General features: G+C 40.1%; 1 protein-coding gene and 1 long non-coding RNA gene across 3 annotated transcripts in view; both read left to right on the top strand.

The window, feature by feature from the left end:
• The window catches only part of LOC5510866 (ribosome biogenesis protein bop1-B), a 50325-nt gene that overhangs the window by 16894 nt on the left and 8318 nt on the right, over positions 1-25113 (top strand). Inside the window, exons 5-19 of one of the 2 annotated variants that reach the window (XM_048720795.1) lie at positions 2187-2227; positions 2966-3083; positions 3473-3574; positions 4256-4360; positions 4595-4646; positions 5753-5805; positions 6470-6528; positions 7959-8061; positions 10141-10221; positions 10561-10630; positions 11216-11348; positions 11856-11953; positions 18588-18670; positions 19032-19092; positions 20085-20134. In XM_048720795.1, the coding sequence (XP_048576752.1) occupies positions 2187-2227; positions 2966-3083; positions 3473-3574; positions 4256-4360; positions 4595-4646; positions 5753-5805; positions 6470-6528; positions 7959-8061; positions 10141-10221; positions 10561-10630; positions 11216-11348; positions 11856-11953; positions 18588-18670; positions 19032-19092; positions 20085-20134 (1209 nt within the window). Of the gene's footprint in view, positions 1-2186; positions 2228-2965; positions 3084-3472; positions 3575-4255; positions 4361-4594; positions 4647-5752; positions 5806-6469; positions 6529-7958; positions 8062-10140; positions 10222-10560; positions 10631-11215; positions 11349-11855; positions 11954-18587; positions 18671-19031; positions 19093-20084; positions 20186-25113 lie in introns of both variants that reach the window. The other variant, XM_048720794.1, reaches the window with a different exon arrangement.
• On the top strand, positions 11973-13056 carry LOC125559025. The gene is made up of 2 exons (XR_007306271.1): positions 11973-12849; positions 13018-13056. It is a non-coding gene; the product is annotated as an uncharacterized LOC125559025 (long non-coding RNA).

The raw sequence follows: 25113 nt of genomic DNA, 5'->3' as shown, positions 1-25113 counted from the left end.
ACCTTGTCATGAGCACCCTGTCGTCAGTACCTTGTCACAGCACCCTGTTGTCAGTACCTTGTCACAGCACCCTGTTGTCAGCACCTTGTCATGAGCACCCTGTCGTCAGTACCTTATCATGAGCACCCTGTTGTCAGTACCTTGTCACAGCACCCTGTTGTCAGTACCTTGTCATGAGTACCCTGTTGTCAGCACCTTGTCATGAGCACCCTGTTGTCAGTACCTTGTCACAGCACCCTGTTGTCAGTACCTTGTCATGAGCACCCTGTTGTCAGCACCTTGTCAGAGCACCCTTTCGTCAGTACCTTGTCATGAGCACCCTGTTGTCAGCACCTTCTCATGAGCACCCTGTTGTCAGCACCTTGTCATGAGCACCCTGTTGTCAGCACCTTGTCATGAGCACCCTGTTGTCAGCACCTTGTCACAGCACCCTGTTGTCAGTACCTTGTCACAGCACCCTATTGTCAGTACCTTGTCATGAGCACCCTGTTGTCAGTACCTTGTCATGAGCACCCTGTTGTCAGTACCTTGTCACAGCACCCTGTCGTCAGTACCTTGTCACAGCACCCTGTTGTCAGTACCTTGTCATGAGCACCCTGTCGTCAGTACCTTGTCACAGCACCCTGTCGTCAGTACCTTGTCACAGCACCCTGTTGTCAGTACCTTGTCAGAGCACCCTGTTGTCAGCACCTTGTCACAGCACCCTGTTGTCAGCACCTTGTCATGAGCACCCTGTTGTCAGCACCTTGTCATGAGCACCCTGTCGTCAGTACCTTGTCATGAGCACCCTGTCGTCAGTACCTTATCATGAGCACCCTGTTGTCAGCACCTTGTCATGAGCACCCTGTCGTCAGTACCTTATCATGAGCACCCTGTTGTCAGCACCTTGTCATGAGCACCCTGTTGTCAGCACCTTGTCATGAGCACCCTGTTGTCAGCACCTTGTCATGAGCACCCTGTTGTCAGCACCTTGTCATGAGCACCCTGTTGTCAGCACCTTGTCACAGCACCCTGTTGTCAGTAACTTGTCAGAGCACCCTGTTGTCAGTACCTTGTCACAGCTCCCTGTCGTCAGTACCTTGTCACAGCACCCTGTTGTCAGTACCTTGTCATGAGCACCCTGTCGTCAGTACCTTGTCACAGCACCCTGTCGTCAGTACCTTGTCACAGCACCCTGTTGTCAGTACCTTGTCAGAGCACCCTGTCGTCAGTACCTTATCATGAGCACCCTGTTGTCAGTACCTTGTCACAGCACCCTGTTGTCAGTACCTTGTCATGAGTACCCTGTTGTCAGCACCTTGTCATGAGCACCCTGTTGTCAGTACCTTGTCACAGCACCCTGTTGTCAGTACCTTGTCATGAGCACCCTGTCGTAAGTACCTTGTCATGAGCACCCTGTTGTCAGCACCTTCTCATGAGTACCCTGTTGTCAGCACCTTGTCAGAGCACCCTGTCGTCAGTACCTTGTCATTAGCACCCTGTTGTCAGCACCTTCTCATGAGCACCCTGTTGTCAGCACCCTGTTGTCAGCACCTTGTCATGAGCACCCTGTTGTCAGCACCTTGTCATGAGCACCCTGTTGTCAGCACCTTGTCACAGCACCCTGTTGTCAGTACCTTGTCACAGCACCCTGTTGTCAGCACCTTGTCATGAGCACCCTATTGTCAGTACCTTGTCATGAGCACCCTGTTGTCAGTACCTTGTCATGAGCACCCTGTTGTCAGCACCTTGTCATGAGCACCCTGTTGTCAGCACCTTGTCACAGCACCCTGTTGTCAGTACCTTGTCAGAGCACCCTGTCGTCAGCACCTTGTCACGAGCACCCTGTCGTCAGCACACTGTTGTGAGCACCCCTCATGAGCACCCTGGCTTATCCCAGGGTCAGATCAGTATGGGTTTTTAGGCCTGAGAAAACCTGGCTGTCTAAATTGGCTACTGTAAATCCTAGTTTGTGTAAGGTGTCAAGGCAGAGTCCCTGTTGCTTGGGGATGCTGGCATGGGTACTTTCCTCTTTTCAGTAGTCATATTACACAATGAGTGTGCATGTCTCTATTGTGTCAGCTGCACGTGAATTGCATCATATCTTGTATTGCTCATTGGGACCATTGTCTGAAGTAGCTACAGTACATTATAGTATCGTGAAAGATTATGTTAACAATTGTAATCTTTTCTGTATGTATTTGCAGCTTGATGATTTCCTCTCAAAGATGGATAACCCAGATTACTGGTAGGTATAGATAATCCAGATTACTGGTAGGTATAGATAACCCAGATTACTGGTAGGTATAGATAACCAAGATAACTGGTAGGTATGGATTACCCAGATTACTGGTTGGTATACTGTAGATAACCCAGATTAATGGTAAAACCAAAACAATTTAATCAAAATACCCAATAGTCATGTTCATAAACCAGAGTATTGAATATAGTTTTCTAAAAACTGGTAGTCGAATCTGCCAAATTATCTTTTTAACAAGACTTCTTCATTTAAGAGTCAACTACCAGTTTTTGGCTTTATAGGGAGGGGTAATATACCAGTTTTTGGTGAACCAGATTACTTGTGGGTGTAGATAACATGGTTGTCATGGTTGACATACACCTATTTCAAAAAAGGTTGTCCATTAGAAACAGCAAATGGCGTATGGCGAATGACAGTTTGATAGAGAGGAAACATGGGTCTCATTGAATTTCTACCAAATGCTAGAGAATATGGATAAATCATACAATTGACATTGCCGGACTTTATTTAGCACCTTTATTTTTACTACTTTTAGTACCCATAAGCACCTTTTGGGCTTAGAACTGCCACTCACCATTTGCTATTCAGCCTTTGCACTGACAACCATTTGTGAAATAGGTGTATGTGCAAAGTGAGTTTTGTATACAGTACATCTGAATGTAAAATATAGAGATACTGTATATAGAGGTTTGCATTCGGAATGTATGTATCCTCTCATCTTATCAGGAGAACTGTTCGTGATAAAGCGACAATGAGAGAAGTTGTCCTCACAGATGAAGAGCTGGCAATAATTGATAGAATACAAAATGCCCAATTCCCAGAATCAGGGTTTGACCCCTATGAGGTATGCCACAAAAAAAATTCAAACTGGTGGAAATTTTTGGGTGCAGGGTACATTATTTGTTTTAAATCAGATACTAATAGCTTGCATAACTTTGCCTAATAAAATCTTTATTTTGCATTTTTTTCCGAGGAAGGCTGAAAAAAAAAAAATTAGCAATTGCTAAGAATTTAAATTGCCTTTCTCTCCTGCTAGAGCTAATTTACATTATTTACTTTTTGCAAAGCATTTTCATTTGGGAGTGCTAGGATTATGCTGTTGTTTTAGCCTGCAAAGCATAGTCTGTTTCAGACTACTTAATCTTGTAGAAATTATGATATGGCCATTTATGATGTTTCCATTTGGCTTTTTTCTTAGAATAGCTGAGAATCTTTTGCCTTTTTTTCTCTCAGCCCTATGTTGACTTTTTCACCAATATGAAGATGATCCATCCAGTCAGCGAGCCACCAGAACCCAAGAGTCGCTTCATCCCCTCCAAGTGGGAACACAAACGGGTAAATTTGTTTTGTTTTATTTACATTATCAAGATTGACTATTATGAATGTTTTTAATGAAGAAATATTAATACAGTATAATTCCACTAAACAAGGCTTCTGGAATTACGCGAAAAAAACCTCAAAATTACGCGGGATTCTTTGCTAAATTACGCGCTAAATTACGTGGAAAATCAATCATTACGCGCTAAATAACGCGGGATTTTGCAATACATTTTTCTTAAAAAATCAAAATTTTGCGGGATTCTTTACTGAATTACGTGTTTAAGTACACGGAATATCAACTGTTACGCCCAAACTACATTTTGTACTGAAGGAAAGCACAAAATAACTTGAAAAGGTTAATTTTTATTTTATTATTAGTCCTAGGCCTTCGCGGTTTAGCAAAGAACGCCTAGTCATTTTATTTGTTTAGAAATTCAGTTCAAAATATCGCACTCTTACTAAGAATATCTCTTTTTTAACGAGAAATAGAGGTAAGAACCCTAAAAGAACACATCAGCTGTGCACTTAAATATTTTGTCTTTCAAAATTTAGCCAAATTACGCGGAATTATGCGAAAATTTGTGGATTTACGCGGAAAAAGCCAAATTACGCGCTTCCGCACAAGCGCGTAATTCCAGAAGGCGTGACTAAACACTGTAGCTAACCCATATCATAACATGTCTCGGGTTTGTACAGGTTATGAAAATTGTGCGTGCTATCAGAAATGGCTGGATTAAACCCAAGAAGACCGAGGGAGACAAACCAAGATATTACATGCTATGGGACAAGGCTGATGATGCAGTAAGTATAATATTCATTTCTATTGACTTTAATTTATTTTGTAGAGTAGCTTAAAATGCTGTTTTTGTAGCATTTATTTATACAAGCTTCAGTTCACTTTAAGTAGCTAGCTTGTATAATTGTCATTGGCCTCATCAAATTATGATGACAAAGATTTTGGTGATGTTGATTTCATTACATTATGATGGCTTTTTTATTTACTGTGCTCACAATTTTGTCTTGTTTGCCTTGCAGCCAAAGCAACGACACACAATGCACATTCCAGCACCAAAAATGAAATTACCTGGTCAGTTTTATTAATATTTAATTTTCTGGTATATGATGCTACTGTGAATAAATTATTCCTTGTTCTTCACCTCTTACCCCATGATAACACTCCTTACCCCATGGTAACACCCCTTACCCCATGGCAATACCCCTTACCCCATGGTAACACCCCTTAACCCATGGTAACTCCCCTTACCCTATGGTAACACCCCTTACCCCATGGTAACACCCCTTACCCCATGGCAATACCCCTTACCCCATGGTAACACCCCTTACCCCATGGCAATACCCCTTACCCCAGGGTAACACCCCTTCACCCATGGTAACACCCCTTAACCCATGGTAACTCCCCTTACCCTATGGTAACACCCCTTACCCCATGGTAACACCCCTTACCCCCATGGTAACACCCCTTACCCCATAGTAACACCCCTTAACCCATGGTAACTCCCCTTACCCTATGGTAACACCCCTTACCCCCATGGTAACACCCCTTACCCCATGGCAATACCCCTTACCCCATGGTAACACCCCTTACCCCATGGCAATACCCCTTACCCCATGGTAACACCCCTTAACCCATGGTAACACCCCTTAACCCATGGTAACTCCCCTTACCCCATGGTAACACCCCTTACCCCATGGTAACACCCCTTACCCCATAGTAACACCCCTTAACCCATGGTAACTCCCCTTACCCTATGGTAACACCCCTTAACCCATGGTAACACCCCTTACCCCATGGTAACACCCCTTAACCCATGGCAATACCCCTTACCCCATGGTAACACCCCTTACCCCATTTTAACACCCCTTACCCCATGGTAACACCCCTTACCCCATGGCAATACCCCTTACCCCATGGTAACACCCCTTAACCCATGGTAACTCCCCTTACCCCATGGTAACACCCCTTAACCCATGGTAACACCCCTTAACCCATGGTAACACCCCTTACCCTATGGTAACACCCCTTACCCCATAGTAACACCCCATACACCATGGTAACACCCCTTAACTCATGGTAACACCCCTTAACCCATGGTAACACCCATTACACCATGGTAGCACCCCTTAACCCATGGTAACTCCCCTAACCCTGCCTTATTAAACCCTTTACTACAGGGCATGACGAGTCTTACAACCCTCCACCAGAGTACCTGCCAACTCAAGAAGAGGTATTTTTTAACATGCTCTTAATTATATATAAGGCAAATATGAATCGTGTGTAATGCCCTCCGATGCACAGAAGATGTTACATTACACTGATTGATTATCTACACTACTTTTATCTCATTGTACATTTTAGTATAGGATGATTAAACAATATAATCAAAATGCAAGGCCCTTATCAAGTCATGGACATCATGGATCAAATTTGAAATATATGTTTGTGATGGCAATGTTACCAGTACCTACAAATCAACAGCTAAAAATAACAATGATTTTATGTTTTATTTGCCATCATACAAAGCTAGACAAGACAGAAATCATGAGCTTATAGTAAAAGAGCAATCAAAGTAGTAGTAGAAAGTACAGAACAATTTAACGAAAAAAACTTGTTGAAATACAAGACAAAAATAACAGGGACTTGGGAATAACTATACTTATATGCACACACACACACAGGTCTGAGTGACACTAGAAAATTTCAAACGAGCAAAGCAATATGCTATTTGATAAAATATAAAAACAGAAAAACATCAAACCGGGACAGAAAAGGACAAAATACAGCTGTATATCTAAACGCAATATAGACTTACTAAGCCTTGTCTCACGCTTTTATGTTTTTGTTGGATAATAATACACTTTATTCAGCTAGCTTGTTCCATTTCTTTTTAGATAGATGCCTGGGAAGCAATGGACCCTGAGGATCGACCAAGAAACTTTTTACCAAAGAAGTGAGCAAAAATAATTTTCTCTGCCAAATTTTCGTCTTTAATAAGACTTCTTCAGGGCAGACTGAACTGAAGTAGATAGAGGATAGATATATATATATATATACTGTATATGTATATATGTATATACTAAAATAATAAACTAATAATAAACTAATATATATATATATAAAATGATGGTTGAAGGCTTTCATAGAAAGTGCTCAATACTCGAAAGTAGAGCGGTGTATAGTGTTAGTTTGAGAAAAATACAAACTACATAGGTTTCCCTACAGGTCTGTTTCGTGGTTGCCCACTCATCAGGGGATTTAATGAGAATATTCCTACCATCGTATATATACTATTAACATTGAAATTTACATAATAATAGACTGATAGTTTTAGCTAAGGCGGTAAGAGGAACAATAGCGAGTTACATTAAATATGCGGGGCGAAAACTAACAGTGCGGAACGTGTGAAAAATTGATAGCGCGAAAATTTAACGGTGACGGGATTAACAGTTCTAATTGTTTCGTAGTAGGGCTTTGTTTCTGTGGCGGCACGAGGACACGAGTTCATTGCGTTTATTTAGAGTTGATAGTTTGGGTTGGCAGATGATCGTCAGCTTTTCCTTGAGGCAGAGGTTGCAACGCTTAGTGGTACTGTTGTAGGCGGAGTGGGAAGAAAGAATGCGCCATGAAATAAAGTACTCAATCATGTTGTCCTTGAGAGTCCAGACGTGTTTGCTGAGTTCGGTGGAGTTTCTGTGTTTGGCGTGTCGGAATGATGCGGTGTGGTTTCTGTACCTGGTCTTGAAGCTGTTTTCAGTGAGCCCGACGTATGTTTCCGAGGTGTTGTTGTCTTTTCGAGTTACGGTAGCTTGGTAGATAACAGATGTCTGTAGGCAGTTTCCGTCTAGAGGGCAGGTGTCTTTCTGTCGGCAGTTGCATGTCTTGTTGTTGGTAGTGGTAGGGGCGGAGCTGGTGATCTCGGTAGCCGACGATGCGGTGATGATGCGCTTGTTGTGGTTGTCGATGATCTGTTTGGTGTTGTTCATGCAGCTGTAACTGATTTTGATGGTGTTTCTGTTGAAGATTTTACGGAGGTGGTTGTCTTTCTTATATATATATATATATATATATATATATTAGTTTGTTTTTAAATAGCAGATTCCCATTCGATTCCCATTCCTCTTTCTTTTTGTCACTCTCCCTTCCATAGTGCTCTTTGCCCATGTTCCCCATCCTGAGGATGCCTTATACTTGCCTCTCTTGCAAAGTCTGTAATGTTTTTATCAGGTTAAATGAGCAATTTGACAGTTAAATTATTTTATTGTAAAAGGGTTTTAAATCTCAATGAATGTAACAATTTAATAGATAAAGGAAGCACAGATTACATTTATCTTGTGTTTTGCAATGAATATAAGCTTGAAACTTTGTTAACACCATTTTCAGATACTCAAGTCTTCGCCTTGTTCCAGCTTACAATAAGTTTATCCAGGAGAGATTTGAGCGCTGTCTGGATTTATATCTGTGTCCACGACAAAGGAAAATGAGGGTTAGTGTCATTTATCAATAGCGATGATTATTACAACATTGTGTCTAAACACAGATTGAGCCCTGTGCAAACTGCGCCATCACCCACCAGCATTGCTGGCCTAGTTATGCTGGCCGAGTGCTAGGCCAGACTTAGGCCGGTGTGCAAACTGCCCCAACACATGGCCAGCATGTTGGTAAAAAGTTCAAACTTATTACTTATTGCGTTTGATGCATAACGGGACATGAGGCAACCCAAGACACCATCATTTTACTTGTGTTTTCAACCCAAGATCCCGCTGGATTCCGGTTGAACTCGGGTCTATGTATTTGTCCCCCGATGTTGTAGCAGTCATCCTTTTTTACTGCAATGAGTGATGAGAGGACGATAAAAAAAACAATGAATTTATTCTGATAATTAAAAAATAGCACGTGGGATTGTGTTCTGTATGATCTATTTCAGACATATATTGTATTCACGACTAAAAATTTGTATTTTTTTTATTATACAGTAGATGTGGTAACGTTTGTTATTCTTAAAAAGACCAGCATTGCTGGGTTTGTGTGCAAACTGCGCCAACAAAGCTGTGATATGCTCGAATAATCACGAGACAAAGGAGATGCTGGCAAAGTGCTTGCCAAAAGTTTGAACTCAATCAAAATTTCGCTAACACCCGCCAGCACCAGCCAGCACCTCCCAACACTGAGTTCAAACTGCGCCAACATTGCAGGGCAATGTCTCGCCAGCATCGCAGCTGCTGGCGCAGTTTGCAAGGGGCTTTAGGATTAAGGTTACTCTTTCGTTCACACTCAAGAAATATCGAAAATGTTTCATCTGCATTATTCATTTGTTTAGGTCATTATCTGGGTACATGGATTTGACTGATACACAAGATGTTTTTAGGTGCAAAAGTGTTGGAAATTAATGAATTAATAGGGGGCCTCATGACCTTTAGAGGCGTATTACAAGGAAACTAAAACTATATCCTTTAAAGATTGACAAGTGCTGATTAAAGTCAGACCTACTGTGTTCTAGGAACATGGTTGTTGTTCTAACATTTTTGCTAAAGACAACAGTTATGGCTTTGCATATTCCAGCCCCTAACTAAAATAATTCCCTATAGAAAAGAAAAAGCCATGGCTAGATGCTTGATAATATTACAAATCTAAGCATGTACATTTTTTATTACCAAAAATCATGCATGTGGGTTTTATAACATGACACATTCGTGGAGGTGAACCGTAACCTTAGAAAAGTGACGAAGTATGATTTATGTAACAAGACGACTTGAAACTGTAGTGGGCTTTTATTGTCAATCGTTACAAGCTCTGCTCACAAGTGAAATGGGGCTCCGGTCCACACCCTTATTTATGCTCCTATGGCCGCATCCCTTTGGTAGTCCGACACTGACAGCCATGATAAGCTTAGCCAATGGGCGTCCGAGAAACGAACTACCCCTCCATGGGTGTGTCGGTTTGCTACCCTTGGGCTACCGTGACTTACGTAATGTTAACAATGTTGCTACGGCTACCGGTGTCACACACTAACTTGGACGCGCCACTCCCACTTTTCCACTGTGTCAAGGGTTATTTTCCCATTCTCTACTACCCCCATTTCAGAGGAACCTTCGCCGAACGGTTTAAGTTACTCTGTCAAGATAAATCATTTACCCAAAACAAAACCCTTTCACAGTTGGTTAACTAAACAAAGCATGCTCATGCTTTTAACTGTTTATTAACTTCAGGAAGGTTGGCGACTTACTAAAATAAGATATAAGGTTATCCAAGATAAAGTTATCCTCTATTGCGTTATTTTCCTGTGTGACATTTAAAAAATCAATTTCCTTTGACTATCATGTTTCATTATTTTTGACAACAAAGTCAAAATTGTTAAATGAAAAAGGTTAAATAGTCATTTAATTTTCAAAGTCTGTGTACAGCAATTGATTATATAAATCAATTAGGTTATATAAATCAATTAGGTTATATAAATCAATTAGGTTATATAAATCAATTAGGTTATATAAATCAATTAGGTTATAGGGAACAGAAGTGCATCTAATATCTCTTTATCTCTGTTTTTTTGTCCATTTCTCCCCAGGTGCAAATTAATCCAGAAGAGCTTCTCCCAAAGCTACCCAAACCCAAGGATCTGCAGCCGTTCCCAACAACAGAGGCTCTAGTAAGTTTGAGCCACTTTTACAAAGGAGGGCCAAAAAAGACAACCTGATGGGCACTCCCCTGCTTTTGGTGATTTTTTAAAGTTTCATTTGAGTACATGAAACAGAAGAGTGTGGACTTGTTGTCAAGTCTTACTGGAAATTTGACAGTAACATTGTTCCTTGTATAGTATTGTCCATAAAAGTGGGGTGCTATAAAAGTGGGGTATTCAATAATAGCAGGGTGCCATAATAGTGAATGTCTGTAATAACTTGGTGTCCATAGAAATGGGGACCCATGATGGCAGGGTATGTTTAAGGTAAGGCCTGGCTCTCCCGTGATATTTCCCAATGTTTGATAGGTTTATGAAGGTCATAGTGGAATGGTGCGGTGTGTCACAGTAGACCCAACTGGACAGTGGCTTGCTACAGGTTAGATCTGGATTACTTATAGCAGTGCCTTACAATAAATAAATGACTACATTAGTATAACAGCACGACTTCTACAGATTTAATTCCTATTACATAAATGCGTTGTCGAATATTTGATCCTGGCCGCTTTCAGGTTTAATACTGCCACCCAAACTTTGCTTACAGTAATTTGGGGCTATTTGGGTATATTTGTTTTCATATTCATATTTGCGTATGCATGTGCCCTTCCATTTAGAAGTGTTAACAGCATTGTCTGTTCTTCCTTGACAGTTCCATAAGAAGTTAAAAAAAAAATATGCACCTAGCTAAGTGCTTATGAAGTCCCTAGACTTCATTATATGAATATATAATTGAAGCAATAATTTTAATGTCACCACGCTCTTTCCTCATTTCAAAAGGACATCCATAAGCTTGGCTGACGACTGGTTACAAAAGCAAACCCTGTTCTTGTGTGTACCCATTAAAAAATGTGTGCAAATGAAAATGAAATTGACTTCATTGGCATGCATTTCCATTAAGAATGACAGATGAAAAGAACGCCTGTAGGCCTTACTGGTTGCACTATAATAAAGTGAACTCTTGCAGGAAGTGATGATAAGTCTGTCAAGTTCTGGGAGGTTGCCACTGGTCGATGTACAAAGACAGTAACAGTAGACAGCTCAATCCAGTCCATCGATTGGAACCCTAACCCACAGTGCAGCTTGGTTGCTGTAGCAATGTGAGTTGTCCACCTCCTCTCTATTTTTTTTCTCCATCCTTTTAACTCCTCTCAGCCATATTGATTTGCCACCTACCCCCATCGTTCCCTTCCACTCCCCCTCTCCCTCCCTAACACTCCCATGGTACCACAGGTCTTTGATTAAAAAAAGGGCAGGGGAACATAAATTACACAGTTACATTGAGAATCTTTAAAACATGATTGTTTCCGTTATGTTTTACTGTTGGTTGGGCCAGTAATCATGATCACTCTCACAGAGAGCCTGACAGGCATTACTAGCATGAGGCAAGCAAGGAACTTTGTGTTACATGTTATTGTTTGGACTAAGTGGTTGCTATTGTGCAATGTGCTCTACAGAAGAAAAAACATTATTGGGCTACAATAAACACATGGTATTGATAAGTATTTTTCACTATTTACAGTATTGACACTTAATCCCATGCCTGTCTCCACACCACTCTGTACAGCATTACACTGTAGACTCATGGATATGATATATGGTTGTAGGGGTGACAGTGCGCTGGTTGTAAACCCATGGCTTGGTGATAAGCTGATTTGCTCTGCGACAGATGAAATGTTGGATTCTTTTTCAACACAGGGAGATTGTGAGTAGACTTTTTCTTTGTTTCAGTTTTTTAAATAACAGTCAAACCTAGTAAGATTGCCTTTTGCTATTTTTTTAAAAAAACGAAGGCGCGGTTGTTGTTTGTCCGTTGCTACGACGAGGACCATCGTGTTCAATTTTTCATTTTCACCGTCATCCTGAGCGGGACTAAGGACGCTTGTGGGTGCGCAGATGGCTAGTAAGGCCAATCTGTGCACGGAAAAGCCTGGAGCACTGAGGGCATGGTATTGTTGCAGCTTTGGGATCTTGAGACTTTCTGGCGGCTCTACGCTCCTCTGCGGCAGCTGTCCAATTTGCCTCGCATGCCGCAGCACCGTTGCGAATGACACGGCGCCAACCTTGACGGTTTTGTGCCAGAAGCTCCCACGAGGTGTGATCGATGTTGAATGCTTTCAGCGAGAGTTTTAGGGTGTCTTTAAATCTCTTCTTCTGGCCACCTTTGCAGCGTTTTCCGTGCTGAAGCTCACCAAACAGAAGTTTCTTAGGAAGCCGTTCATCAGGCATACGAGCTACGTGCCCCGCCCAGCGAAGCTGAGACTGTTTCAGGATGGTGTGAATGCTGGGCAGACCTGCACGTGCAAGGACCTCAGTATCCGGGATCTTTTCTTGCCAGCGAACATTGAGAATTTTCCTCAGACAGGTAGTGTGGAAATGGTTAAGCTTCATCGCATGGCGCTTGTAGATAGTCCAGGTTTCAGACCCGTAAAGTAGCGTAGGCAGCACAACGGCACGATACACTTTGATCTTTGTATCTGTTCTTATCCCTCTCCTTTTCCAAACGTTCTTACGAAGCCTTCCAAATGCGGCGCTTGCTCTGGCTAGTCTGTTGGTAACTTCGTCATCGAGGACAACGTTTCTGGAGAGAGTACTGCCAAGGTAGGTAAATTTGTCAACAGCATTGAGTTTTTGACCATTGATGATGATGTTAGGTTCAGTGTAGGGCTTTCCAGGCGCTGGCTGATGCATAGCCTCCGTCTTTTTGGTGTTTATTTTGAGGCCGAAGTTGTTACAGGCACTAGAAAACAGATCTACGCTGTGTTGCAGGTCTGCTTGAGAGGTAGCATTGAGGGCACAATCGTCAGCGAATAAGAGGTCGTTTACAGTATCAGCCGAGATCTTGGATTTCGCCTGAAGCCTCCTGAGATTGAACACAGAGCCATCGAAACGATACTTGATGCCGATGCCTACCTCATCATCTTTAAAAGCGTCAGTCAGCATGGCTGAGAACATCAGACTGAATAGAGTAGGGGCAAGGACGCATCCTTGTTTAACTCCGTTTGAGACAGGGAAAGAATGAGAGGTCTCTCCGTTGTCATGGACGCTCGCAAGCATGCCGTCATGTAATTGGCGTACGATGTTTATGAATTTGCTGGGACAGCCAAACTTCGCCATTATTTTCCAGAGGCCCTCTCTACTGACAGTATCAAACGCTTTTGTCAGGTCGACGTAGGTGGAATACAGGTCGACATTTTGTTCTTGACACTTCTCCTGAAGTTGCCTTGCAGCAAATATCATGTCAGTTGTCCCGCGCTCCTTCCGGAAACCACATTGACTTTCAGGTAGGAGGCCTTGCTCGAGATGTACAATGAGACGATTGAGTAAGACTCTGGCCAGAATTTTGCCAGCGATGGACAGCAGGGAGATTCCTCGATGATTATCGCAGATACGGCGGTTTCCTTTGCGTTTGTAGAGATGTATAATGGAGGCATCCTTAAAGTCCTGAGGCACTGCCTCGTGATTCCAGATGAGCTGAAAAAGCTGGTAAAGTTTCTCCGTCAGAGCCGCACCTCCCTCTTTGTAGACTTCCGCTGGTATGGAGTCTGACCCTGGGGCTTTGCCACTGGATAGAAGGTTGACTGCTTTCTGAATTTCCACGAATGTTGGTACAACGTCCATGGTTTCGTCGACAGGAACTTGAGGTAGTCTGTTGATGGCTTCGTCATTTATTGCCGAGGGTCTATTTAGGACACTCTCAAAGTGTTCTGCCCACCTCGCCAGGACTTTATCTTTATCGGAGATCAGTGTTTCCGGGCCTAAGCCCCTCCCATTTTTCAAATGGAGAAAGTCCAATATAACGGCCATTACCGTTACGAGCCCAGTCAAGAAAGAATGCACCTTAAGTCTTTCATTACTATTACGCCCTGAGACGCCTGTAAAATATAGGCCCAACTCCAAAACGTCAGAAATGCAAACTAAATATCACCAGACCCGGATACTCATGGATTCCTCCAAGTCATAGACGACCTTTAAAAGCGCATCTAAGCCATGTAATAGAATTGACTCTTTTGTCAAAATATCAACCTTGATTTCTGATTCCAATTCCTAAACAAATGCTTAAGGTAATTCCCTTGAAATAGTTCTACAACCCAGATTTTTTTTAAACTTGGCATAAACAATATTGAAGTTAAGGGCTTTCAAAAAATGTAATAAAAAATGCGGGTACCGCGCAAGGAAAAATCCCAACTCTTAGTTTTCAAAAAGAGTGCCTATAGTCTTTAGAAAATTAAGTTCTGTTTGTCGAGCTGCCAAAATCCGATCTCCTAAACAATAAACCGTAGTAGCTAATGTTCAAAACAAATCACATTTTAAGAGATCGCACTAAAAGACATTGTTTTCCGCACTATTCATACGGTAAAAAGTGCCATTTTGAAGTATTTTAACGGCTTTTAAGAGAAATAACAAAACTTTTACAACCCAACTTTTTTTCTTCTTTCAGTATATCATTTTTCCGTATATATTTAACTATTTGAGCAAATAAAAAAGGGGGTAACCGGCTAACCGACGTTTTTCTGTCAAAGCGACTTTAAGTAAAAAACGCGCGCCTTTTGCTGTGTTTTCTTGTACAACTGTGGCGCGCGCACACTTAAAACCGGAAAATTTCGAACAAACAGCGCGCGCCACTATGCGCAGAAGGGGTGCGCAGTGCAATTCAAGGGAATTCCCCTAAACTCAGAAACATTTCTTACCAAAAAGACACAAACCCCGAACTACAAATAGAGACAATCAAACACAGATCAAGTCACAAATAGATACCTTTATTGCTCTCCGTCAGGTCCCACCATTTTACAGCAATCAGTCACAATAATCAATGCTAGAACCTAAATTAGAAGGGAGTCACCATGTTTAGCCTATTTTGCATGCCTGCACTGCATCGTGGGAGACTTGGAAACACCTTGACAGACAGGCGGGCAATCTCCTTCCCCAGAATCATAACAGTTTTTTTATAAGTCTCTTTGCCCCGAAGCCAAACAAAACATTTCCAGGTCCAAGGAACCCAGAATAAGCCTGAAAACAATTTTTGAATAAGGTTGGGTAGCAAAGATGGCCCACATTGGAGAGTTTGAGGCCATTCACTAGAAAATTCCTTTATCACTTGGTGAAGCCCAGACAAGGAGGTTTCTGTTTTCAGTCTGTTTTTCTTATAATTTTGCTCAAAAGTACCGAAGTGCGACTTAAAATTTTGCTCTAAAGTACCGAAGCGGTAATGTAAGAGGACACTTCAGTAATACTTATTGTAGTAAAACCATTATTTCTACTTTCTTGTTGCTGCAACAGGTGTAAAACAAAAATGCTTTTGTACATCTGTTCAAGAATTAACCAAAAATCCATAAAGTGTTTTGATATTTACCTGAGCAGGAAGAAAATTTGGTGTGGTAGGCGGGTCAGGGGATATTCTTCTACTTTGACAGAAAGTCAATTTGTCAAGATTTATCTTTGTTATCTTTTTACCAAATTTTATAGTTGATCAATACCGTTATCAGGCTTAGGCAGCTGACCCCGCTTTCATAAGATACTTGGGGTTACCCGTGAAATATTCACGAAAAGCAATTCTTTGTTGTACAAAATTTTTTTAAGGTATATTTCAATCCTTCCATGTATTGGGCTTGAGGGGAATAGTATGCGTCGTCGTAAACATTAATTAAACCAATGCCTCCCTTTTGAGTCCCGAATATATTTATCTCATATTTAATTTACCTTATAAAAATGTGAAAAGGCGCTTTCTATAAAACACCGGCGTATTTTAGGATTCCACTTTTTTCTACATCGGTGTTGGGAACCCTGTGTATGATGTTTTTGGCGGGAATCGGACAACCAAATTCAAACCATGCAAGCTCGCACGTTCATATGTTGGGTTTTGTAAATAAGAGAGTGGATCGTGAATTCTCGCTTCGTTGGCTTTCTTGGGCTTAGTGTGTAACTTGGTGGTCGATTCCATACTTTTTAATGAAAATTGATGTGACATAAAAGGTTGTGGTTGTGTTTTTTTAGTACAGGAAAATGGTGCGGAGTTGTTCATTTGTTTAGTACAAGCATGAAATTTGGCAAGGTTATACATCTTGGCATCACGAGTAATTTGTGATAGGACGCCGCGCCCAATTTTTTATACTTACAGTTTTATAGAGGTGTAATTTATTATTGCTCAAACAATAGAAAATTACATTTAATGAAATGATACTGGCCTAAACACCTTGCAGCCTGATTAAGAGATACGTGTTTTCCATTATCCATACGGGACACGCCCTTTGCTGGTATTTACAGAGTGCGCAGAGATAATAGATTATAATAATAATCACCAAAAGATACGCTAAATACGTAAATTTCAAAAAACGTTGTCAGTGCGAAACGGCAAATGGCGATTGGCAAATGGCAGTTCTAGGACCGAAAGGAACCATGGGTCGCATTAAATTTCTACTAATTACTGAAGAATATGGATAAATCAAACAATTATCCATTACAGATCACTAATGTATGTCTCTGACATTGCAAGACTTTATTTAACACCTTTAATTTTACTAATGATTAGTACCCAGAAGCACCATTCGGGCTTAGAACTGTCATTTACTATTTGCCATTTGCCATTTGCACTGACAACCTTTTTTGAAATAATCTGAAACTATGCAAAACGTTCGACTGGCAGACACAGGGCAGCTTTTGCTAGGACGCCACGCCCACATCCTTTTTTTGGCATGTCAAGTATTTAAGCGGATATCCATATAGTAAGCTAAGAAATTGTTTTTTTATAGACTTTCCTCTCAATTATACTTTCTAAATTGATTGATTGATACTTTTTATATTAAGTATTTGTAACGTTTCATGTAAATCCGTACAAAGAATCCTTTGATTTCATAAATTTAAAAAATCCAAGATGGCCGCCATTCAAGATAAATTATATTGAACAATTTACATTGAAAATCGTAATAAACGGCAAAGAAGCTTTATTGTTTTGTTTAAAACCAAGTTTTAGTTTTATTGCGGGGAAATTTTAGCTTCTCGAGGTGCACAATTTGGCTTACATGTGTATACAAGAAAGGAAAGGGCTGGATTCCATTCAGGCTTATAGACAACCGGGATGACTGAATTCTATCGTTATCGCGTTGAGGGTATGCCATCGGACTCGCATGCAAGTATTGGTGACCGGGTTCTATGAAATTCTGGATTCCAAGCGAAAAGTGGGGCGCCATCGAACTCGCACGCGACAAGGGATGATGATGGGATGGCATACGGACTCACACGCGACAAGGGATGACATTTACTGTTTTCACTCAATGGATACCCTCCCTGTATCCATCCCTGCTTTTACTGTAAGAATGAGAAGTCTTGAACTGAATGGATAAAAGAGAAAGCATTTTGGTTAATTCAAAAGTATACTCTATAATGCAATTTATAAAATATGACTGGTAGCTATACACTTCAGTCATAGATAAGCCAATTCGATAGCAACAAGGCATGTTTCCTTTATAAAGGAATGTTTATTGTTTAAAATCACAGGGGAAAAAGTAATACTGTATATGTCTATGCTTGAGGAATATCTTGTTGATTATTCAGATGTCACCATGACTTGCTGTTGGGTAGCTAGGACGAAATCATATATAATTACTTAGAAATTATGGAGTAGGTTCAACATCCAAGTTTGGCCGCCAATCCATTCAGACAGAGATTTACTAAACTGTTAACATTACTAAAATACAAATACTTAATGGACTGCTCTCTTTGATGATTTATGTGTATTGATAAAAACAATAAAAAAAAACTACCATTTACTTATATTCAAGTTACAACTTATAGTAGCTTGTAAACTTCACACACCACAAAACAATCTTGTCCGAGCTCAAGGCGATGAGAAGGAAAAGCGAGATTTGATCTACAAACAACATCTTTTGTACATCTTTTGCTTTCTTCTATCGGCAGTTATGATGCATTTCCTAGCAAAACAGAGTTTTCCCGCCTCTTTAAGTACCTATCAGCTTATGATGCCTAATTTATATCCTTTTTTTCTGAGTTTTTAAGCTATGAAAAGTAAATTTTAGGTCTTAAAAACTCACTTTTTTTCGAGGTTTGAAATCGCTGACACTACTGAAAAGCTAGATTGTCATCTCCTACGGTATTTAGCAGCGACTTTATAAAAATTCGCCTTCAATTTTGCTTGTTTACCAGCTGTTTACGTGAGCCCACAGTACATTTCAAAATACATTCAATGATTCATTTATCTGGGGTTACACCATAGACGACAAATCATCCCAGCCATTCAAAATAGTCACCTTAGCTTGTCATATCGAACATATCTGTAAGATAACATGTTTTTGAGCATTATTAATTAGATGTTATACCTCCAGCTCGGGAATCTGCTGTGGAATGGGGAGCATCTGATGCAGAGGAATACAAGCAGGGAATAAGGCTTATTTTGAAGCATATCAAGGTTGGTGCTGCATGTCACACCCCATACCTCTTCCCCCCAAAAAAGAGGGAGGACTACCCTTGGGTCTAGGTTAGCACTCTCTTTTTTGCCTGTCATATGGTCATTATATGGATAATTACAAGGCCTTAGCAGGTTTTAAAATGCTGGGAGGGAGGGGGCAACACAGAGACATTACGAAATCTGGGGGCTCAGCCACTCGCATTTTGGACATTTCCTTATAAGTTTAGAAGAAAAACTTGGGTGCGGCACGCTTCTCACAGCTCCTGTGGTGCTACGGCACTGAAGCATGAATGTTACAACCCAATCTCTTTTTTTTTAAACTCTGAATACCTTTGATGATTGAAGATCTTCTCTGTCTCAGGCAATATCTAAAATAACATGGCATGCTAAAGGAGACTACTTTGCCACGCTCTTACCTCAAGGTAAGCAATAAGATAGATTTAGCATTGTCTAAAAGCGGAGCTCCAAACGACCAAATCTTTGCTAATTTTCGCTTAATTATAAATATTATTATATTTCTGTTTTTGACGACGTCAACGATTTCACAGATTTCACAATGTTTCTTTCAAGAGATATGAATGATTTTGCTTTTAATCACGTTTTTTGCTTTAAGTGAGGTCATCGATGACGTCACACAACACGTGACCATATTGTTGCATTCACCTTGACACCTAATGAAACATACCGAGTTTGGTTGCCATACGATGTTTCCTTCATGAAATATGGATATTTTTTATTTTGATGACGTCAGCATATTTTTTATTCTAGATATGAAATCGGGATAGTTTTTCTTAAAGTGATGTTATCGATGGCGTCACGCATCACCTGACGTCACGCATCACCATATCTTGGCACCGCCCTTGACACATACATGACACCTTCCAAGTTTGGTTGTTATTCAATGTTTCTTTCACGAGATATGAATGTTTTTATTTTGATGACGTCATCATATTTCGCTTCTTATGACGTCATTGATAACGTCACAATCACTTGACCATATTGGAGGACCCCCCTTGACATCGCACCACGAAAACTCGAGTCGATGGGTTACCAATATTTTTTACCATATTTGTTTTATATACCACTTTTTTTAAGTATGGGGCTCTGCTATAAGTGCATATACCATAACCAACCTTTTCCTCCTTATTATAAGTGCATCTTTTATAATCAACCTTTTCTTTCTTATTATAAGTGCATCTACTATAACCAACCTTTTCTTCCTTATTGTGAGTGCATCTACTATAACTAACCTTTTCTTTCTTATTATAAGTGTATCTACAATAATCAACATTTTCTTCCTTATTATAAGTGCATCTACTATTACCAACCTTTTTTTTCGTTATTATAAGTGCATCTACTATTACCAACCTTTTCTTCCTTATTATAAGTGCATCTACTATAATTTTTTTTGTAGGAGGAAATAAATCAGTGTTTATACACCAGCTGTCTAAGAGGAGAAGTCAGGTAGGATTGACTTTTATGTCAGTGCAAACAAGTTACAAGTTAACCAGTAAGGTATGACAAAATGCATATCTTCCTTGATATCGTACCCTAGTCAACCTGAAAATGGACTGAAACAGGGGCGGCAGAAGGGGGGGGGGGGCAGGGGGGCGCCAGCCCCCAGAGCCAAACGGCAGCAACCCGCCAAGGCAAACAATCACAGCGGGCTTCATAAACCTACAAAAACGAGACAGTGAACGTTTTTTAACCAACGGGTTTCAAGGGGTGCATATGCAACAGACAACAAATTTGTTGAACAGTATAAAATGCCAAATGCCGTGCATAAAAACTTATCTTAGGTCATTCCCAGCGTTCTTATAAATAGCGCTTAGGAATTTAAAACCAACACCCACCCCTCCCCCTTGAAACCACCAACCACCCCTCCCTCTTAAACCACTACCCACCCCTCCCCCAACTTTCGCCCCCCCCTCTCCCACCTATGGGACCACTCCGCCGCCCCTGTGAAATAAAAGCCCGTAACGTTGGCGAGATTCGGCGACTATGTTTAATTAGTTATTTCATTTATGACCCTGTATCTTATATAATATACATCCGTTTCCCGCTGTATAAATACCAGTGGCGGGTACGAAACATTCACGTTTATAATTCATAAAAGACATTAGAGCCACTATCTGAACTGAAAAAAAAAAACGTTACATCATTATCATATAATTAATTTATACCTCTATGTTTTCATTATATCAAGTTTCATTATAAATTATCTTTATTTTATTCGATAAGAAATTTTTTTTTTTAAACTACGCCCAAAATATTTCCTTCACTTTTCTGTGGCTTATTGTGGGCACCTCTTCTTTCAAGGCAAATGCAATCAAAGGTTTTCCAACACGTTTGTATGGGCATTGATAAGCACGAATCCTTGCTTCATCAGCCCGGTCTTGATGGTATTTTTGTTGGTGGTATTTGTGTTTCTGTGAAATGTGATACGAAGGTATGTGGCTTTACGTATGATCGGCTAAGCTTGAGATTTGTTTTGTCGTATTAAGTAAAGTCATATCTACGAAGAAAACATGGACCGATTTGATATAAGATTTGAGTGTATATACAAAGACAATACTCACTATACTCACTAAACTTTTTCGCCCCCAATTTCATTAACTAGCTAACCGTTTTACTCCTGGGTACTTTTGAGCAAAATTGTAAGAAAAACAGACTGAAAACAGAAACCTCCCCCCTATTTCAAGTCCAACACTACCAGTTAAGCTAAGCTACCGCTGACCCAAGACGGTATTCCTTGAAGTTTCCAACAATGCACTGCGGTGCCTTTTCTTTGTAGCGACGGCACTGCTACAGCCTGTTGCTTACAACAGTTTTGCTTGTAATTTGCTTAAAAATGACAGCTTTTTCACATCTGGAGAGTGCATTAGGACATCATAAAGTCTATTTGGACATAATTAATGCTGTGCTTATGGATGTTTGTACGCTGAGGTTGATTCAATAGGATAATTCCTTGTCTGGGCTTCACCAAGTGAGAAAGGAATTTTCTAGTGAATGGCCTCATACTCTCCAATGTGGGCCATCTTTGCTACCCAACCTTATTCAAAAATTGTTTTCAGGCTTATTCTGGGTTCCTTGGACCTGTAAATGTTTTATTTAGCTTCGGGGCAAAGAGAAAACTGATATGATTCTGGGGGAGGAGATTGCCCGCCTGTCTGTCAAGGTGTTTCCAAGACTCCCATGATGCAGTGCAGGCATGCAAAATAGGCTAAACATGGTGACTCGCTTCTAATGGAGGTTCTAGCATTGATTATTGTGAATGATTGCTGTAAAATGGGACCTGACGGAGCGCAATAAAGGTATCTATTTGTGACTTGATCTGTGTTTGCTTGTCTCTATTTGTAGTTCGGAATTTTGTGTCTTTTTTGGTAAGAAATGTTTCTGAGTTTAAGCATTTGTTTATGAATTGGTAAGAAATCAAGGTTGATATTTTGGCAATTCCGTCAATTCTGTTACATTGCTTGGATGCGCTTTTGAAGGTCGTCTATGCCTTGGAGGAATCTATGAGTATCCGGGTCTGGTGATGTTTAGTTTGCATTTCTGACGTTTTGGAGTTGGGCCTATATTTTACAGGCGGCTCAGGGCGTGATGGTAATAAAAGACCTAACTTAGCTAGTATCTGAATTCCCGATTCGTAAATAGATTTCTGTAAATAATAAGAACCTCAACTGATGGTCATCACATTCCGCATTGTGAGCACATTCGCATAGTTTATGCACCAACAAAAATACATCTTTGTTGAAAAGCTTTATTATTGTCAATTTAGTGAACCTATGGAACAATAAAGAAGAATTATATTTTTAAAATATTATTGATGATAAGTACAGAAAATATTATTTCAAAGAAAAGTGTAGGCATTCGCATCTTTTGCGATTATCGGATAGCGGGATTATTACGGCAATAAATGAGTCTATGTTATTAGGCAGTTGAGAATAAAGCACACCGTTGAAGAGAGTACAATGTAAATAAAATAGCCAGTAAACGTCCAAATATTATGATATTAGAATAATATGGATCGTTACGTTATTAAAATTAAACGATTTACCTGTTTGCTGTTGTCTTTTTCTTGACATGAGTATTTTGTAATGTAAGATGTTTACATGAGCACTTACAAAAAAATGAAAATTTATAAGCAAATCTAATATCGCGAAAAAATGTGGGTCCTTTAGCTTTTCATCTAGGTTTTGAGGATCGTATATCATTGAAATCATCAGTGATCTATACGAATACACAAAGGACCCCACTTTGAGCAAGATATATAGCATTTTGTGCGAGGTGAAATTGAACTTTTTGTGGCTAAAGCAAAAGATGCTGTGAGAATGAAAAAAAAAACTACTGAAACCATCCCGATTGAGAATCTAGTACCCTTTGAAAGGCAGATGGCTACTCTATCACATACATACTGTATATAACAAATGTTTTTTGCATTCTTTTGTCATGAAGTTTAGCACATTTTAAAAGGCAGAGAGCGCATGGCTTTCCTGTAAGTCAAAGTTTTTCAGACTCTGAGCCATTCATTTACATATAGAGGGAATGAAAGTAGCAGGCTCGATTCAAAGGTGAGCCTCGATGCAACCCCGAAAATGCAAGAGGAACAAACAATATGTAAAAGTTTTGCCGTGAGTCGAATTTGCAAATCATACTAGCGAAATATACGATCAGTTCGAGTTGAGAACGACGTATCAATTTGGACTAAATTGTTTTACAAAATGGTCGGTCAAAACTCAGAGAATGTCTTCTTTGGAGGTTCTGTATTTCTGGAGGATCAAAAGCTATGTGTAGGAATACAAAATGGAGTTTATTGAATGATCATGAGCGAACAAAATCAGAAGCGAAACCTCGCCTCGTGCAACTATAAGCCCGTAAGATAAACAAAGTTGGAAAATCTATTGAGGAAAATAAATAAATATGCTAAGGGTAGGTCCGTATCGTGAAATACCGTGACCAAGGTCTTGAAAACTGACAGAGGAAGATATGGATCTTTAGAGTTTTTTTTTAATGAGATTAAAAATATGTCAATTTTTTACTGCCATGTAATTATAAATAATATTGGCCCCTCCAAATGGATCAAGAAAGCACTCCTTCAATAATAATAAATATGCAGTATGAAAGATAACAAATGCAAAACCTTGGGGTGAAAAAAGCTGTTAAAGTTCAAGGTGTCTTTGTTAACAGAAAATATTTTTCAAGAGTCTAATGGTCAATTCTTATTTCCATTTAGTTCCACTATATATTTTCTTTTAACAAAGCAGAATTCTAATAAGCTTTGACCTTGTGTATATAAAGGATTTGATCTTAAATATATCAAGGATGTAACAGCATTCCAAAGATTTAGATGCCATACTGCAGTCTTCATGTACCACAACTGATTATTCAGAAAAATGTGTTGAAATTAAACTCCACAATAAACCTCCTGCCTTTTTTTCTGAACATACGAACTTTCAAGCACTAAAGTGAGGCGGTAACAAACACATAAAAGCGTAAGACCGAGCGGGGCCTGGGAGTGTCGCGGCTGACTTGGCGTGTGACACCACAGGGTACCCGCGCGATGACCACAAAGCCAAGTCGCATAGCTATACCATATTTCTATACCTATGGATCTCCGCGCGCGGCCTCCGCTATTATAGCCTCCAATCAAATCGCTCACAAGACAATGGCGCTATTTTAAAACAACAACAATCGCTTTGTTTGCCAATAATGGGTATCGGACAAACACAAAAAAGAGTCTCTTTAAAATACTGCAGCTTTTTTTTTATAAATGCAATATTTTCATCAAATCACCATTAAGCAGCACAAAGTGTTTGGTTTCTTTTACATCAAAAGTTTATTCTCTACATACCGTGGAGTTTTCACACCAAACAGTCTATATCTGAGCTTTCTTTCTCATTGTTTGGATCTAAAGCACCTTTGGAATTAAGCCTGTAGCTTCCAAAAGGTGAAAAAAAGCCCGAAAAGTCGTTGAATTACACCACGGTGCTTGTCACAACGATGAAAACAACGCTGAACGGTAAATGAACCAAGTAAACCTTTTTGGCAGGTTCGCTTTCCATTTATTTGGGCCCACGGATCCTTCTTCTTTTTACGACTGAAGGGCTATTAAAACCAACATCTCTCACGCCAAGGTCTATTTGGTATGTTTTCTTTTTATATTGTTAAAAGTTTTCACTCTTTTACATGTTTTTAAGTTATGACTGTGGGCGAGTGTTTTCTCGCCGATCGATAAGCTAATTGATATACGTGCGAAAGCGAAAGTTGATTTGTTTTCTCGTCATTTTAATTTTTAAGCCATTGATTTAATTATTAAGCCATAGAGAGTGAGTAGCGAAAATCGTCATTTATTTCAAGGTAGTATGTGACTGGATTTATACTAAGACAATAGACTACTCGTTCCCGTTTTCTATGAGTCAAATAGTCTACGCGCCTCGTTG

The sequence above is a fragment of the Nematostella vectensis genome, chromosome 13, assembly GCF_932526225.1.
Source record: "Nematostella vectensis chromosome 13, jaNemVect1.1, whole genome shotgun sequence".
NCBI classification, from domain to species: Eukaryota; Metazoa; Cnidaria; class Anthozoa; order Actiniaria; family Edwardsiidae; genus Nematostella; species Nematostella vectensis.
The sequence above is the reverse complement of the archived record's forward strand: the minus strand, read 5'-3'. Positions and strand labels throughout refer to the sequence as shown.